General features: G+C 34.9%; 1 protein-coding gene across 6 annotated transcripts in view; it reads left to right on the top strand.

Annotated features, from left to right (window-relative positions):
- Positions 1–8,887, top strand: part of LOC130669646 (E3 ubiquitin-protein ligase RNF25) — a 51,636-nt gene extending 42,749 nt beyond the window's left edge. For all 6 annotated transcript variants that reach the window (XM_057472657.1, XM_057472653.1, XM_057472658.1 and 3 more), the window contains exon 7: positions 8,546–8,887. In XM_057472657.1, the coding sequence (XP_057328640.1) occupies positions 8,546–8,743 (198 nt within the window). In that variant the 3' untranslated portion in view covers positions 8,744–8,887. The remainder of the gene's footprint in view (positions 1–8,545) is intronic.
- The last annotated feature ends 7,773 nt before the right edge of the window (positions 8,888–16,660 follow it).

Genomic DNA, 16,660 nt, shown 5'->3' with positions numbered 1-16,660 from the left:
ACGAGAGTCTGTGAAGCAGCTCTGCTCTGTCAGCAAGAGTTTTTATAAGGTATTCTAATCACCAAAAATAGTGGGATTGAATTGTTGATCAGAGTTCACACTCATTGATCATTGAACTCGTCATTGCTTATCAGCGCGAGGCGATTGGGCATAAACCCATGCGTCGAGTGCGAGAGGGAATTTAATCCTCGGCTGATGTAAATTCTGAGAAAAGTTATTTATTTGAAAGTCAAAGTCCATTTTCATATCATCTGCGTTTCTTACAAATTATTACTAATAGTTTATACAGCCGTGTTTTCAAATGATTAAATTATCACTAGTTGAATATACTTGGAGATTAAAATGAAATATGTTCTCATACGTGGGATTAAGTACATCCGGTGATTAGTTTATTATTTGATTATTGATTTGGAAAATATACGTATGTTAAAGATATTCTTATGTCATATAATTCAAATGATGGAATAATTCTTATGATATATAATATATTCTTAGGTTGTTATAATTATCTACTTAAGGTACTCTAATTGTTGGTAATTAGAGTGCCTTATTTTGGGAATAGACTACAAGTCGGTAAAATAATCTAGTGAGCTGAGAACGGGCCCTGCTTGACAGCCAGGATATAATAAAGGAAAATCAATTAATTTTTGAACAATAAAAGCGATAACAAAACTTTGGATATGCTATGAGCATGAAATTAAGTTTATATAGTATAAATTCAAGTATTTAAATCGGTATTGTTATATCCGACTATTAATTATTTAATATTTGGTTTGCGTGGATTAGGCGTTCGGACTAACCAATGCAATTTTCGGCTCAAATGTTTAGTTCAAGCCGTAATTATTTGTTTAGGGATACGTTTCGATGTGGACTTTCTTTTAATTCTAGTTTATATTTAAACAGAGGTATCTTTCTAAATATATGAATATACTATATGTTCATTGATAAATACAATTGTAAAATTATAGCTTCCTTTTTCCGCTTAAATTTGAGACTGATTGAAATTTGGTGATTAAGTCGAGAAAGATAAAATAGCCACTTATGAATTTCTTACCTTTGTGTTGTTTTTTCTTTTGATTACTTTTGCTAGGATATTCCTTCGAAGTAGATCTCTGGATCCTTGAATATGATCTCCAGATGTAGACCCTCGGATTGGTTGCTGTCTTTCTCGTACAAACCGGTCCTCGCGTAAGGGTAGGATGTTAATACTAACTAACTTATTTTAATTAATCAAACACAAAAATTCGTTTTCACTTCGATTTTCTTTTTATTTTACCTTTAAATTTTCAGTCTTTAGTAAAGATAAAATTCCTTTATGTTTCTTGATAGAAAATAGATGATACTCTTTAAAGGATCGTATCTTTATTTTTGAACATTTACTAGACTTTTAATATACACTAAGATTTTTTTGGTTTTCTATGTTTTTAATTTTATATTTATAAGAATAATACTCCTTTAATGTTCCTTATAGGAAATAGAGTTGATACTCTTTTAAAGGATGATATTTTCTTTTATTTTACACATGGATTGCTTTATTTTTTTATTTCTATAATAGTAGTATACTCGATATAATTTCACTCAAGATTATAATTGAACTCGGATCTATTTACTCACAACCAATAACACTGTTAACTTTTATCAACTATAGATGTATAGATGTATATATTTATGTTTGACTGTGATATAAAAGCGATGATGATCGGTTTTATTTTTTTTATTGTAAATTTGAGATTGAGGATACTGCTGTACCTAATTACTGACTCTTTGCTGAGGGGTAACTCAGCTACAAACCGAAAAGCAAGCCGGTGCTCGGTAGAGTGATTTTGCTCTTGAAAAATTTTTAAGATGCAACCACGGGGTCCGAGTCAGGAAAGGGGGAATTTGCAGCGTCTTACAAAGTGTGAGGTGTCCCGTTGACGGAACTTAATTTAAGTCTATGTTAATTGTGGGTGTCACCACGCATAGGAAGACCATTGAAATATTAAGTGGGGGAGCCGGAAAGAATAAGGGAATGAGAGACATGAGAAAAAGAAAACTGGTACGATTTTTGTACTTCTTAGCTGAATCTATCCTGGTTTCTATTATAAGAAATGGAATAGCTATTCCTCAGGATGTTCAACGTGAATTTTGAAAAAGGTTCCGGAGTCGGACATAACAGTAATTTGTGGTTACTTAGTGATTTTAATCCTAATTAATGAGACAATATAGACAATCTATAAACAACAAACAGAAAGCACTACACTAGTTTATTTGCTTTTTTTGTTTTAATTTTTGCTTACGGATCAATCGATAATTAAAGTCAATGAAAATAGTTTCAACCTCAAGTTCTAACAAACCTCTCATCAATGGCATTAGGCGGAATAGTGAATAATTGGATTTGAATTGCAATTATGTCTATATTCTCTAATTAATTAGGATTCAATTAACTAAGTAACCACAAAATACCGATCTAAATATTTGAATCTATACTATATAACCGTACCCGAGTCAGAAAACAAATTCTAGTTTAATAAAACTCTACTTTAGTACTTTAAATTCTCAATGAGAACTATGGAGTCTAAATGTGAATAACTTATCGATTTTAACTTATAACTAAGACCCAAAAATCTTCAATGCATGAAAAATTATGCTTCCGACTTTGAAAAATTTCAGATAGAAAAAAGGAAGGGAGTGAATACGTCGAAGGAGACTTTTGAGGTTCAAATGTGGATAAAATTATTCCTGTATGTTTTGAGTATTTTGAGGCTCTAATCCAGTTTATGGTATTCCAGTTTAGTCTTCAAAGTGGTGAAATTGGTCATAACTACTACTTTAAGGACTAAACTAGGATAACTCTCTATACTGTTGTCAATCTTAAAATTCTCATAGCAAATTCAAAGTTTTGTTATCGCTTTTATTTCTCAAAAATTAATTTCTTTCCCTTGATTTTCTGTTTAGGCCATGATATCGACATAAATGATCATTGGTACTCTAGTGATAATAATTATCAACTTTTATTCCAACGATTTTATAATCAAAAAAGGTAAAAATGAAAATAGAATTGAAAATATGACAGAATTGACAATAAACACAAGTTTAACGTTAAATAACTTTTGAATGAGTTATTTTATCGAAAATTCATAAGAGAACTTTTTTGTAAAGCGTTCAATTTTCTATCAGAATATGCTTTGATCAAATTTTTACTCACATTTGTTTCTGAGAAAAAAATTAAAAGTCAAAAGTCTAAAAATCCCATGTTATTTAAATGGGAAATATAAAATGATTTCGGCACGGTTTAATGTGAAAATTAAGAGCCTGTTTGGGTTGGATATTTTTTTTTAGGTCATAAACTAAATATTTAGAGGCGATCGGTAAATAAAAATCGATTTGGGAAATAACGGACACCCTAGTGCGTATGTTAGGTAGAATTCAGGCTATTTTCAATAATCAGTTATAAGTAAGCAAATGTTAGTGTTATAAGGTATGTTATTACATCGAAAAGTTTGAGGTATCGTCCGGTTTATGTGGTCGTGATTAAAGTAACGTATGATGGGGAAAATCACTGTATATGAAGATGATAGGACCAGTGACTGGACCGCACAATCTGAAATATAATTATTCTAGTTAGAGAGACTGTTAATTTATGTATTTCTCACTCTATTATCAACAAGTTGACATTGCCAAAGGAGGCGTTTCACTGTCTGGTTATCGTCGCCATATCGCAGTTTGCGTTGTCAATGATGTTTATTCGGGTTGAATGTGCTCTACAGTAAAATCTCCGTAATGTTAACACTCCTGTCCAGGACCATTCCGTAATGTTAACAAATCCTGTCGTCCCCACCATACCAATACTCGAGTCTTATGTGCGCAAGTCTGCGCGGTCAAAATGCGTGATGTATGAAAAAAAGTCGGTCTGTCAGTTGACCCTGCGGGCCAGCCCCAAAACTTCCCGCTCAACGAGCTCGAAAATATTATTGTGAATACATTTTCGAGCTCTTCGAGCTCGCAAATACTTTTGTATGCCATTGTTTTGTAAAAAACCATTTTTTAGCATTTCCTTCTCCCTCGATATCTCGCGAACGAATTAACCGATTTTGATGGTTGAGGTGGCAATCGACGCGTTTTATCAAGTTCTGAAGCTGATCAAATTTTGAAATTGATTTATTTAGCCGTTTTTGAGAAATTTCAAAAAAACCAAGGACAAAATTTTTTTTGAATTCTTTCGTCAACGGTTTCTCTTGAACGAATGAACCGATTTTGATGGTTAAGGTGGCATTCGACGCGGCTTATAGAGTTTTAGAGCTGATTAGATTTTGGAATCAATCCATCGAGCAAATTAAAAGTTATCCAACTAAAACATTTTCGAAAAAATTTTATTTTTGAAATATCTCTGAACGCACCCTACCGATTAAGTTCAAATTTTTATGGCCTCAAGACATTAACAAGCCGCGTCGAATGACACCTCAACGATCAAAATCGGTTCATCCGTTCAAGAGTTATGAATATTTACATACACACATACATACACTCGGACATCATCGTGAAATTAGTCAGGATAGCTTCCTAGGACCTCGAAACGTCGACATCTGATGGAAATTCGATTTTCGTAAATCAGACCGAAACCAATAACTTCCCGAATTTTTGAAAATTTACAATTTTCTTAGCGGGAAGTTAAAAAAATCGTGCGTAGGTTAGGATTTAATCGTATAGGTGCAAGTTGGAAGGTTTAAATTGCCCGCCACTAAGGTTTTTTTTGATTGGTTTCGCGAAAAAACGTAGTGGTACACAGGATTGTTAACATTAGGGAGAGAATCTTGTTAAATTTAGAGACAGTGTAACATTACGGAGAGTCACATTAGGAAGATTCTACTGTAGCTAATGTGTGACCACTTCGTAACCTGTTAGAGATGGTAATTTGTTGCCTTGTGAGTCCAAGCCCCTTAAACCAGAGCTCGCTTTTGAATTTTGTGGTATGGTTGAAGGAAATCTTACCCTTCGTGGTTGCGTATTCAAGCATGAACGTGAATGCTTCTAGTTTGAGTTGGGGTTAATCAGACCCGATTTCTAGGTCGATTGTCGTACTTACGAACCTGCTCTAATAATTCACCTGCGATATCGCTGGTATGCCATTTTTAGTTATTCCTGACAACTTGGAAAGCTAGGCCTTATAAAGGAGTGAGTAGTGTTTCTTACAGTAATTGCTCGTATTTCTACTCATTAGAAATTTTTGCGTAGCTTCAATGACTTTGAATGTCTTTAGCAGCTGGTTTGTTTGTCTGGCAGTCTATTTGGCTAGATATCTTCTGGTTAAGTATTTGGCTCTACTTTAAGGTCAGGTTCGGCTAAGATGTGTAAAAGTATATATATTGGAGTTGTTATTATATTGCCAGTGACTCTTCTTAGTGCTGCATATTGAGATCTTTTGATCTTAAGAAGGTTGGATTCAGAAGAGCGTGATATACAATGAGTACCCAGTCCGTGATTGCTTTGATAAGGGGTTTATATATCTGTGGACTCTTTAATTACTTTGTCCTTAATACTAAGCTAGTTGGATCCCTATTCCTATTGTTTAAGAAAATCATTAGTATGGTTTTTTCTATGGAAACTTCTAATCCTCTATGTTTTAGCCATGTACTCAGTTTTTCAAGCGATTCCTGCAGAATTCTTATGATTAGACTTCTTATAATAGGATGTAGATTACAAAATCGCCCGCGAAGGACAGGATGCTTATCCATTTATAAACATGTCTTCTAGTTAATCTTATGTAAATGTTGGATAGTAGTGGACTAAGAATTCTGCCTTGCGGTAGGCTTTTGTTAGTGCTGGCTGTCTTGATTTTTTTCCCTTTAATCTCCAAGTGTAGTCTTCTCTTCAATAAGAGTCTTTCAATTGCTCGAATAAATACCGCAGGAATATTCATTTCTCGCAGCTTGTTGATTAAGCTTGGATTATCAACATTATCGAATGCTCCTGAAATTTCGAGAAACAGAGCACCCATGTATCTTCCCTTAATCATGGCTAGGTTGGCTTCTGAGACTAGTTGAGCGATATTATCTATTCATGATCTGCCTTGTCCGAACCTATTCCACTCGTTCGGTAACAGCTTGTTGTGCTCTATCTACCAAGTTAATCGGTCGTTTAACATTCTTTCGTATATCTTCATCAAGCAGTTTGACATGGCGATCGGTCTATCTTTTGGTTGGCTTCAGAATCTGGCAGACTTTCTCCTTCCAAATAACCAGAATTGTGGCATGGCTTAAGAAGTGGGTGAATAACTTTTCGATCATTTCTAGCGCGGAGATGGGTAGTTTGACTATCAGCTCATATGTAATGTCATCAGTACCTGGAGATTTCTTTTCTTTTTTTGTAAGTTCGTCTCTTGTCTCTCCTAAGGTAATGGTGCCCAATAATATGTCGTGGTTAACTTGCTGCTTTCCGGGGGTATATCTTGATAATTATTCTCTCTCTGGATGTAGGTTAATGACCCCTAGTTGATTAATTTAAAGATTGCTGAGTTGATCTCTGGGTCCTTTGGAGAGAATATGTTCTTGCTCGGTCTGGCAATCAGCGTTCTTTTAAAACTCTTGACGCATCTCCACATATTGTTAATTTCCATTTCCGAGGTTATCGTGTCGCAGAAATTTCCCTTTCAATGCGGAGGGGAATTTTTGTGAGTTGTTTATTGATCATCATTATTATTTGGTGCTTTCTCGTTAAGGTCAATTTCTTCTTTTTTTGACTCTTCCATGACTTTTTTAATGATATTTATAAATTGCTCGTATACGATAGGGTCTAAAGTATTATAACGTAAACCGTTTTTCTCAATTCACGACGGAGACGCGAACAAATTCGGTAAACCGTATGAGGTCACTCACGTGTATACAAAATTATAAATAATAAATAATAATAATAATAATAAATGACTTGAAATAATAAATAATTATAAATAAAATAATAGTTTACCTGAACTAGCTCCTCAGGCTGGGTTAGTGCACGAGGGCGCCAGCCCGTTTTTACAAAACGGACAAAAATAATAACAAATCCAGAGGACTTGATTTGACTTGCATTTTTAGGTTTCCCTGCATTTTACTTACAGTATAAGGGCTTTCTCTTATTTCTGTGGATTGTGAGGATCCTGTGCCTTATGTTTCTTGGTGATCTTGGTCTATGTAAATTCCCTTGTTGCTCTGGAAATCAAAGTATACTGTGTTTTGATGAACTGATGGGAAAGTTTTGGTCTCCTGTGAGTTTTATGATGAAATTCTGGCTTTAGGAATACTCGAGACTTTTATTGCTGACCTCGCCACGTTTCTGGCACCTGTATTCCTATCGTTATATTTGATTATCTCTTGTTCTATGCCCCAATCTGGCCACTGTCTAGATATAGCTTCGTGGTCAAGACCACAGTTGGCATATCTTGGCTCCTGGCTTTTACATTCCTTGGTTGGGTGAGACTTACTGCCACATCTCTGGCACTTAGTGCGTTGACTTTTACAATCGCGTCTTAGATGCCCACAGGAGAAATAGTTGTAGTTCAAGTGGTAAAAATAATGTTACTATTGCTACTTCTAGTGCTACTATATAATGTAACTGTTTTGTTTTATTTTAGTAAAGAAAAGATTGAAGAATATAATAAAAAGAGTTTTAAGTTCGAAAATAAATGGAAATGCTACACGTAGAATTAGGTGATTTTGTATGACTAATCAACAGACTTACTTTTAAGAGTCTGAAAACTTGTTGTCGATAGGATGATGCTGGATAAAATAATGATAATTTAATGATTATAAGTTTATCTGGAAAATTGTTGTACTGGTAAACATGTGCTCCGATATGTATAATTTGTTGTGGCGCTGCGACCGTGAGTAACCTCCAATATTGCCGGCTTCCGCCTTATCAGTTGTTTGATTTAGAATCTCCTCACGTTAAATTATTTCATATCTCTTAGGTGTAATTAGTTATTGTACTAATTTAAATGTTTTTTGTTTTTTTTTATATTCAGATTAAGTATTTTTTTTACTATGTGAATCAATTGTTTTACTATATACGGTTCCTTAATTCAACGTATTTTTTCTATGCTTTTTCTGGTTATAGTTCAAAATCACTAGTTTCCGAGTAAGCTTTGTCATCGGTAAATTTACAATCAAAGGGTTTCATGTTCGAATCCAACACCATTTCAAGCGATTGTTATATTATATTTTTACTTCAAATCTTTAATACATCGAATTTTAAAAGTATTTGGTGATGTGGACATTGTGATTTATCCCTGGTTAAAAATATTTATTGAAAAGAATTAAGAAGCGGTCACTCCATGCAAACTGTATATCTATATATACAAATAAAAGAATTGAAATCAATTGAAATTATTGAAAAAAATTCGAATTTCATCACTTTCAATTCTTGTCAATCAATATTTTTAAACAGGGATACTAAAAAGCTCGAAACGTGGTGTTTTTAGAGGTAGTAACCGCAAATTAAATGTTAAATCTCGGTGACTTTAATATTTTTATCGTAATGACGAATCACCAAGGATATATCTTTAAATTTAATAATATTATTTGATTTTCAGAGTTCAATTGCTGATGATCACCATATTTTAGAACAGGAGAACACATTCCAACAAGCAAGTAATCAGCGAAATACTCTCCGCACAGTTTTGAATCATCAACATTATTATGGTCGTCGTGCTCCTCGAGGTCATAACCGTGGGAATAGTAATCATCGATATGGTGATCGATTGAAGCAATCCGATTCTGTACCTAGATGACATTGGGTATATAATTATAATGTAAAAATTGACGTATTCTTATATTCAAAAACTTTATGTCAATTGAATTTTTAATAGTGGTTTTTTCTTGACTAAAGTAGCTCCAACATTGTATTAAATAAAATTTATTTCAATTTTTCAACTTAATTTTCCCGTTAATTTCATTTATTCAATCGAATTAATCCCTGAAAAACTCATAATATAGAAATATATTTAACAATCTACAGCCGCGGTTGCATGTATAGCATTGGATTTTATTAATTAATGAATAAATCTGGACGAGAAATTGAATTTATTTTTCAAACTCCACTATGTCTAACAGGTAATTTTTTTGCATTGCGCATGGACATATTTTAGTTCTAATTTTTTGGCATAGATGACCTTTCATTATTTAATTTTTGTTGTATTATTTTTACTATACTGAAAATCTCGAGTATTTTCCAGAGTATAATTTATATTATAACACAGAAATCACACTTGATTTCTGGTTATAACTTCGTTCTCTGTCTTTAGCCTCCAGTCTCAAAACTAACAGGGCGCCAGGTAATTTTTATCACTGGAATCACCAAACCAGTAAATCATAAGTTAGATCATTTTTGATTTGTGGAATTATCTCAAAACCACGCATAAAAAAAAACTGGATAATTTTTGATCTGTGGAATCATCACCAAAACCACACCAACTATAACTAAAACTATATAACAGGGGTACTGCTACCTTAGTCGTCCTTTTTAAGGGCGCCACTGAAAGTATTAACGGTTTTCCAGAACCGGGTCTTAATCGTTCAGGGTCGTTGTAAATTTTAATTTGTAAGAGAAGGACGAGGAAGGATAATTTACAATTTATTAATTTTATTCCACTATTAACAATTTTCACCTTGTATTTATTTAACCTTAACAATATTTATTTAAACCTTATAACCTTATGAACCTTATTACCTATTAACCTTATTATCTAACGTCAACTACCTTTGACGATTTTAAAAAACAATTTAATTAACTCTTAATTAAACCACTATTTTTGGCTATAACACACACGACTTTTACTTATAAATTAACTCCACGCGGTCAACGAGACCCTCTACGTGGCAAACACCTTATTTTTTATACCTGCCCGGTCCCCTGGACCCTCTACGCGACTTTTACACAAATTCACGCGGTGATGTTGACCCTCTACGTGATAAACCCTTAACAATAGTTCACGCGGTCCCCTGGACCCTCTACGTGAGTAAAACCTTATTTACGTATTAACGAATTTCGTAATTACACTGTTCACACTCGCACACTTTACAATATAAAATTCCATTATACCTATTTTCTGATTTAAAAATAATTCTACTACACTTTAAAACTACTAATCAATTAATAACAACTGATTTCTTATAACGTTAACCTTGCCTTTATCAACAACTTTGTTAAGCCGGTTTTATGATTTATTTTAATTTAACGTTTAACATTTTATTCACCGACTCTATATCCAATACTCAAAACTTGACTATCAATTTTCACGATTTTCTTTACGACACATTTAACGTTCATAATATATCAATTGATTTGATTTAATTACTTAATTTAATATACTTATAATTAATTTATCCTAATATCAATGACTAGTTAATTTTGACTAGATTGCAATTGATTTCCTGGCAATGCTTTACACGACATGCCTGGAAAATTCCAGAAGAATTTTCCGGCGAGTGACTTACACAACCTGCCTGGAAATAACAAAGCTAACTATTGAGTCCGGTTTTTCGATTAATTATTTACACGTTAATAGACACGACAATCCCTGGCGGATCATATTTTACGGTATTTTTCGGTATCACTACCGTAGTTTACGGTAATCAAGTACGGTAATTCTACGGTAAGTTCCGGTAAACTACGGTAGATTCCGCGGAATTTTCCGGGATTTCCGCGGAATCTACCGTGGTTTACCGGAACTTTACCGTAGATTTACCGTACTTGATTACCGTAAACTACGGTAGTGATACCGAAAACTACCGTAAAATTAGATATGCTCACAGGAACAGTAATTGTACCGTAAATTTTGCGAAATTCATCTGTTTAAAAGTTATTGGAGCTTGAAGTCCAATTTATAGGAAGCTTCGAGATCTTTCTACTTTTTCGGTGAAACTATCAGACTTATTACGAAACGTCATAGAACTTTTTTTGTTGAGAATCCTATTCATTAAAAATTATCTTCGATAATGTTTTTTAAAATCCCGCATTTTTTTCTAGCTATTTCGATTTTAATGTCAAGCTCTTAAAAAAATTGGTGTTCTGATCGATTTCAAGAGCTTGACATGAAAATGGAAATAACTAAGGTAAAGTACCCAGTACTTGAACACTTCTAAAAATGGGACCAGTAGTTGAACAGACTTTTAGAATCGTTGTTATACAAAATCCGTATATATCTTATGAGTAATATGCGCATGTTATAATTATTCAATGATACTAATAAAAAGATACTATACCGTAAGCCGAACAATCATTAAAAAAAACGGTAAATCATCATTCTAAGTAAAGAAAATTATACCACTCAATGAAATAGTCTTTTTTAAATACTATATATTTTTCGCTAAGACATAAACTAAAATTTTTATATTAAATTTTAGCGTCTAACTATACCTCTCAATGTTCAGACCGGTACCCAAAACTTGAACGAGACATCGTTACATGTTCAAGTATTGGGTCCATGTTATTTTCATGGCAGCAGTAGGTGAACAGCGTAAAATTTATTTTTGAGCAATAACAAATAATTTAATTTAATTATTTATTTTTTAAAAAAGGTATACGAAAATAAAGTATGAGTGATTCATCAACAATTAGTGTACTAATTTTGAGTGATTTCGTGAAAAACGTATCTATTTCATCAAAATAAATTTTTATTATTTTCTAATCAAAAAAAGTTCACAACATATAGGTAAGATGAAAATTGCGAATAACATTTATCTGTTAATAAAAAATAATCCGTTACAATAAGTAAAATTTACAATAAAGTTTGTTAAATGCATAAAATTTCACGAGTTAACAACTTGACAAAAAACTTTAAAAATCAAACAAGAAACTATTTAGATCCAAAAGTTTAAATTCTTGTTCTGTCCTTGTGTTACGTCTTGGAGTCGTGTCGGCTTGTAATATGCTGGCGCGAATAATTTGAATTGGACGTGACTGTAGATCTTCGGATACGGGGTAGTTTTCGAAAGCTTGAAATAACTTAATCGTTAGTTAAAGAATAAATATGTTTGATTTATTCATATAAAATAGAATAGTCGCAGAATTTAGTTGAGAATACACTTGGATTTTACAATTCCTATTTGACAAATAACTTCGTGTCAAAATAATAATATAATTTAATTAAACCGGGAGTTTACTTGCGTGTTCTAATCCGCACTACTATAATTTCTGGTTGATGTGAGAGTGTACGAGTGTGAGCAGAATGATGCATTGGGCATCGGCTTTTTATATCTTTACGCGAGCCAACGCCCTACTGAAAAGTGAGATAAGGTATTAGGGCCTTATTCCCAAAAAGAGGGAGTTTCGTTATCATCGTTCGACGCGGATGCTGCTGCGTCAGCAGTCGGACGATGTTTTTCAATGTTTTAACTTTTTCGTGAAAAAACTAATTTCACTTTTTTATTCTTTTAACGGTGTTATGTCCAAGTAATTTTTTTGGAGTTTACTCCCAAAGAATCGATTTTCATATAAGGAGCCCGGTATGGAAAAAATATAAGGAGTAAAATACGTTCAACGAATGACCTTGTTACGACCGTCCGCGTTACGACTTTCACTTTTCAGGCGTGAGTGTATAGGGTATTCAGACTATATACGTATAGTATAGGGTATGGAGACTATATATGTATATAGTCTCCATAGTATAGGGTATCCTACGAGGCAGCGTATGAATGCATTGTATGTATACAATATACCTATATATATATATAATATACTCTATGGCGTCTTCAAATGATAAATATATATATAGTATATCAGTCGTACTCTAATGATGCATGCTAATCATGCGTACAGTGAGCATCATTATTTTGTATTCTCAAGTGTTTTTTTTAATTTTAAGCTATTACTGATTTTATATTCTTGTTAGGCATTATATGATTACTTTTCAACGTTAAATTAAAATTATAAATATTGGAGTTACAATTCGGGTAGTCGAGAACTTTTTTACTAAAATTTTATGCTCTTTCAGAAACTTTTCTAATATTTGAGCTATCACTTATACTTTTTCAGATTTTGCCAAAAAGCTGGACGGCTATTTTTTTTACGGTTTTTTGTTCATAACAATTGTAATTTTATTTTTCCAAAAAAAATCCAAAAAAAGTCTTTTTCTAAACGTCATTCCAGATCGTTTAAGCCATCAACTATATTTTTCGGAGACCTGTAACTATTTTTCGCAGGAACTCAACTTCTCGACTAGACTAAAATAGAATAAAAATACATTTTTTCGGTATTTTCATTGATTCGTTTATTTACCATTTGATATGGTATTAATCTTTTTCTTAGACTAGTAATCCTTTAATTCTGTGCCTATTTAGACTGTCGATCTGAAGGAGTAAACTCCAATCGTAAGTCGGAGCTGACACACACACTTTTTTTTTATTTTTATAATTATTTAAAATAACTATTTCTGAGCTCCTCTTTGCAAAGCGCGCGAAAACGCAGCGTCAGATTTCTCACCGTTTTATGCGGCAAAGAATAGTGGGAGGATAACTGCAATAGGTTTAACGAATAAGTAATAAACTGTCGTCACCTTTCACCAATGACGATAATTCAAAATTCCCCATCAATCGCCAAGCAAAGTCTATAAAAAGCCTGAGCACCATGGCTCAGGGCCTTTAGTTCATTTTTGACTTACTGGTCCGCGTAAACGGCGTCGATAGCCCGTAATCATTGCAGAAACCTTCTGACGTGGCAATAAGTAATCGTTGCTGATATAGGTATCCGGCTGATTAATTTCGTGTAGGATATTAATTTATTCATTTACGGTCATTATTAATAAATTAAATTGCCAATTGAGGTAGATACTCGGCTGATAATCAACTATCGTGTAGAGTATAGTTCTCAATTGCAATTGAAAGATCTCGAAGATCTATCCGGTTCGATTGAATCGTGACACAAATCACGTGAATTTGTGATCTCACTTCGTGCCGAGTTTCTGCGCATAAAAACCCCTTTTGGGTGTGAAAAAGGACGCGTTTATAGAATAAAATCTGTTTAAAATATCCGATAAGATAAATAATCTTATAATATAAATTATATAAAAGTTGTAAAAAACTAGAGTGAACAAGTGACGTTTAGTTAAAACATTGTAATTTGAAATACTTAATAAAAGATCAAGTTCATCACTCCAACCTTGCGGTTTTCATTCGAAAGTAGTACATAAGATATCATTCTACCAACCCAGCCGCACCTATTCTACCAACCCCACAGGAAGGCCGAGTGAGCTGTTTAGTTCTGGAGGGATAATAGCTGCCGCACTAGAAGAATTGACATCGAAAGGTAGGTGAAAAAACTATTATTCTAAATTCTTAAAATATTTTCGGCTTAAACAAGAGCACCAGTCTCTTCGGAGACGTTTGGGTTCTTAATATTCGAAAAGATCCACTATAAATAATAAATTATAGGAAGATAATTTCTTCCTCGTATTCTTTATTGTTGTCCGCACCCTCCAACCCGCTTGTCCAAAATTACTATCGCTACCAAATGGACAAATCCTGGATAAATAATTAAAAATTAAGCGGCGGACATAACATAAAGAATACTGGTGGCAGCGGTGGGATTTTCGAAATTTAAAATCCTTCTTTTTGAGCCACAGGTATCATTTTTCTACCAATTTTGAGATTAAAGGTAGATTTTGTGGTAATTTTCCTATTTTTGAAATTAAAAAAAAAAAATTTCTAAATTTTAAGGTTTGTGGCATTTTCGTTAAGTGCCACACCCTGTCGTCGTGGACTTGCCACACCTTAGCAGGTAGCAACTCCACGTATTGCGGACTCAGCATTTTCCGCCCCTCGAATCGAGTAATGGAACGCCTGAGTCACCGTCCACGACTACGCGACCAAATCGCAGAGTCAGGAAAAGTCATACATCGACTTTGTTGTTCCAGCTTTGAGCTGTAGAAGCTAACTCTTTCTCTCTTTTTCTGACTAAGTCAGCAATTTTTATCCCGAGTTCAAAGATTTATAATTTCGTCGTTTCGCACGTCACCTTAGGGTGTGGTATCCACCATTACTCGAAATAAACAAAATCGGAGGCGAAGAAATCTAACGCCTCCTCCAGCTCACGGCTTAAGTTCAGCAAGGTCCGAACAAGACGATAACTAGAGACCCGTCATCCGGCTAGACGCCACCTTGCATGATGCGAACACCCCTCCAACTCAGTACGACATGGCCAAGGAGCTCTATCGAGAGCTACCTAAGTTTAACGGTGAAGGCCCAACTTGCGAACAAGATTTTAAAGAATTTGGAGCGATCGTACGAAGCTGGTTACCCTGCATCCTCCCAGAACACCATAATATGTTTGTTGCCAAAATTGCAAAGAGAATCTCTGGTCGTGCTAAAAGCATTATCGAATATACTCCACTCCACAGCGTTGAAGAACTACTCGACACATTGGGTGAGAGATTTTGTCACGGCGATCCTGCTCTTATCTGGCATAAACGTCTAGCTGCAGCGTCCCTGAAAGACGGGGAAACCATCGAAGACTTTCATTTCAGGTTACGCAGGATGATCAAAGGCCTGGAAGCTGCATTACCAGCAGAGAATCGAGGTGCCATCATGTTGCAACAAGAAAAGGTTGCATTCGATCTTCTTTATTCCGCTTTGCCTGACCTTCCGAAATGTCTTGCGCGTCTAAAAGATCCAAAAACGCTGGAAGAGCTTTCTAAGGCGATTAAAGAAGAGCGAACCCGCGAATGTTTGCGGCCTGCTCGAAAACGCGATTCTAACGATTTTTCGCGTCATCCTCATAAAGACTGTCGAGACTATGACCGAGACTATAATAGACGCTACTCTAGAGACGATTATCAGAGACCTCGTCGGGATTATGACGACTACGATGATCGTCGAGAGACTAAAGGACGAACGTTTACTTACTCTAAAAACAATCACAGACGGAGTAAATATGACACAGACGACGAAGACAGTGTAGACTCTGACGCCAGTATAGAGTCTGCAGACTACTTAACTTACGCTGACACTTCGAGTAAAGGGGGACGTGCCGGAACCGTAACGATGACTTGACTCCACGGACGTACAAGAAAAGCCCGTCGCGTTCACGTACAGAAGAGCCTTTTTCGGCCAGACAAAAGACTGTGACGTTTGACCCTGCTGACATAGACACTGATAAACTAGAACATCTAAAATTAGACGCTTCATGTTGCAACTGTCCGTTCTGTCCTCTCGAGTGGACCGACTCCCGCCATTTTGTGTTTTAAAACATCATGGCGGCCATAAAAAACTCGTAGATTAGAGATCACTAGGTGATGGATGAGGGCAAGTGTGTATAATGGCATGTCTGAAATCTTGGTGATTATATTCCTAAGTGGAGGTAGCCCTTATGGGTTGGGGAAGAACTTGCCCCCCACCACTAAACCTACGAAAGCCGATGACCAGAGCTGAAGTCTGGTACCATAGGGGATCCATTCCAAGCCCCGCTTCGACCAGAGATGGGAGGAGTGTTTGGGTCCGAATGAGGTCGGTCTCGTGGTGGTTGTCGGTGAGGCACCCACATGCAATGCATGCCTAATGGGTGAGCTAATGTAGGCTTATGTTCATATTTCGCTTTTATAATATATGGTAGTGTTGATTATGAAAATAGGGACCACACGCAACGCGAGTATGCCCAAAAGGGCGAGGTATCGGCTTCCGTGGAGGAGGTGGACTTAGGTCCCGTTACATTAATT

This window comes from Microplitis mediator, chromosome 6 (assembly GCF_029852145.1).
Source record: "Microplitis mediator isolate UGA2020A chromosome 6, iyMicMedi2.1, whole genome shotgun sequence".
NCBI lineage: Eukaryota > Metazoa > Arthropoda > Insecta > Hymenoptera > Braconidae > Microplitis > Microplitis mediator.
Note: the sequence above shows the minus strand (reverse complement) of the source record. Positions and strands in the feature narration are given on the sequence as shown.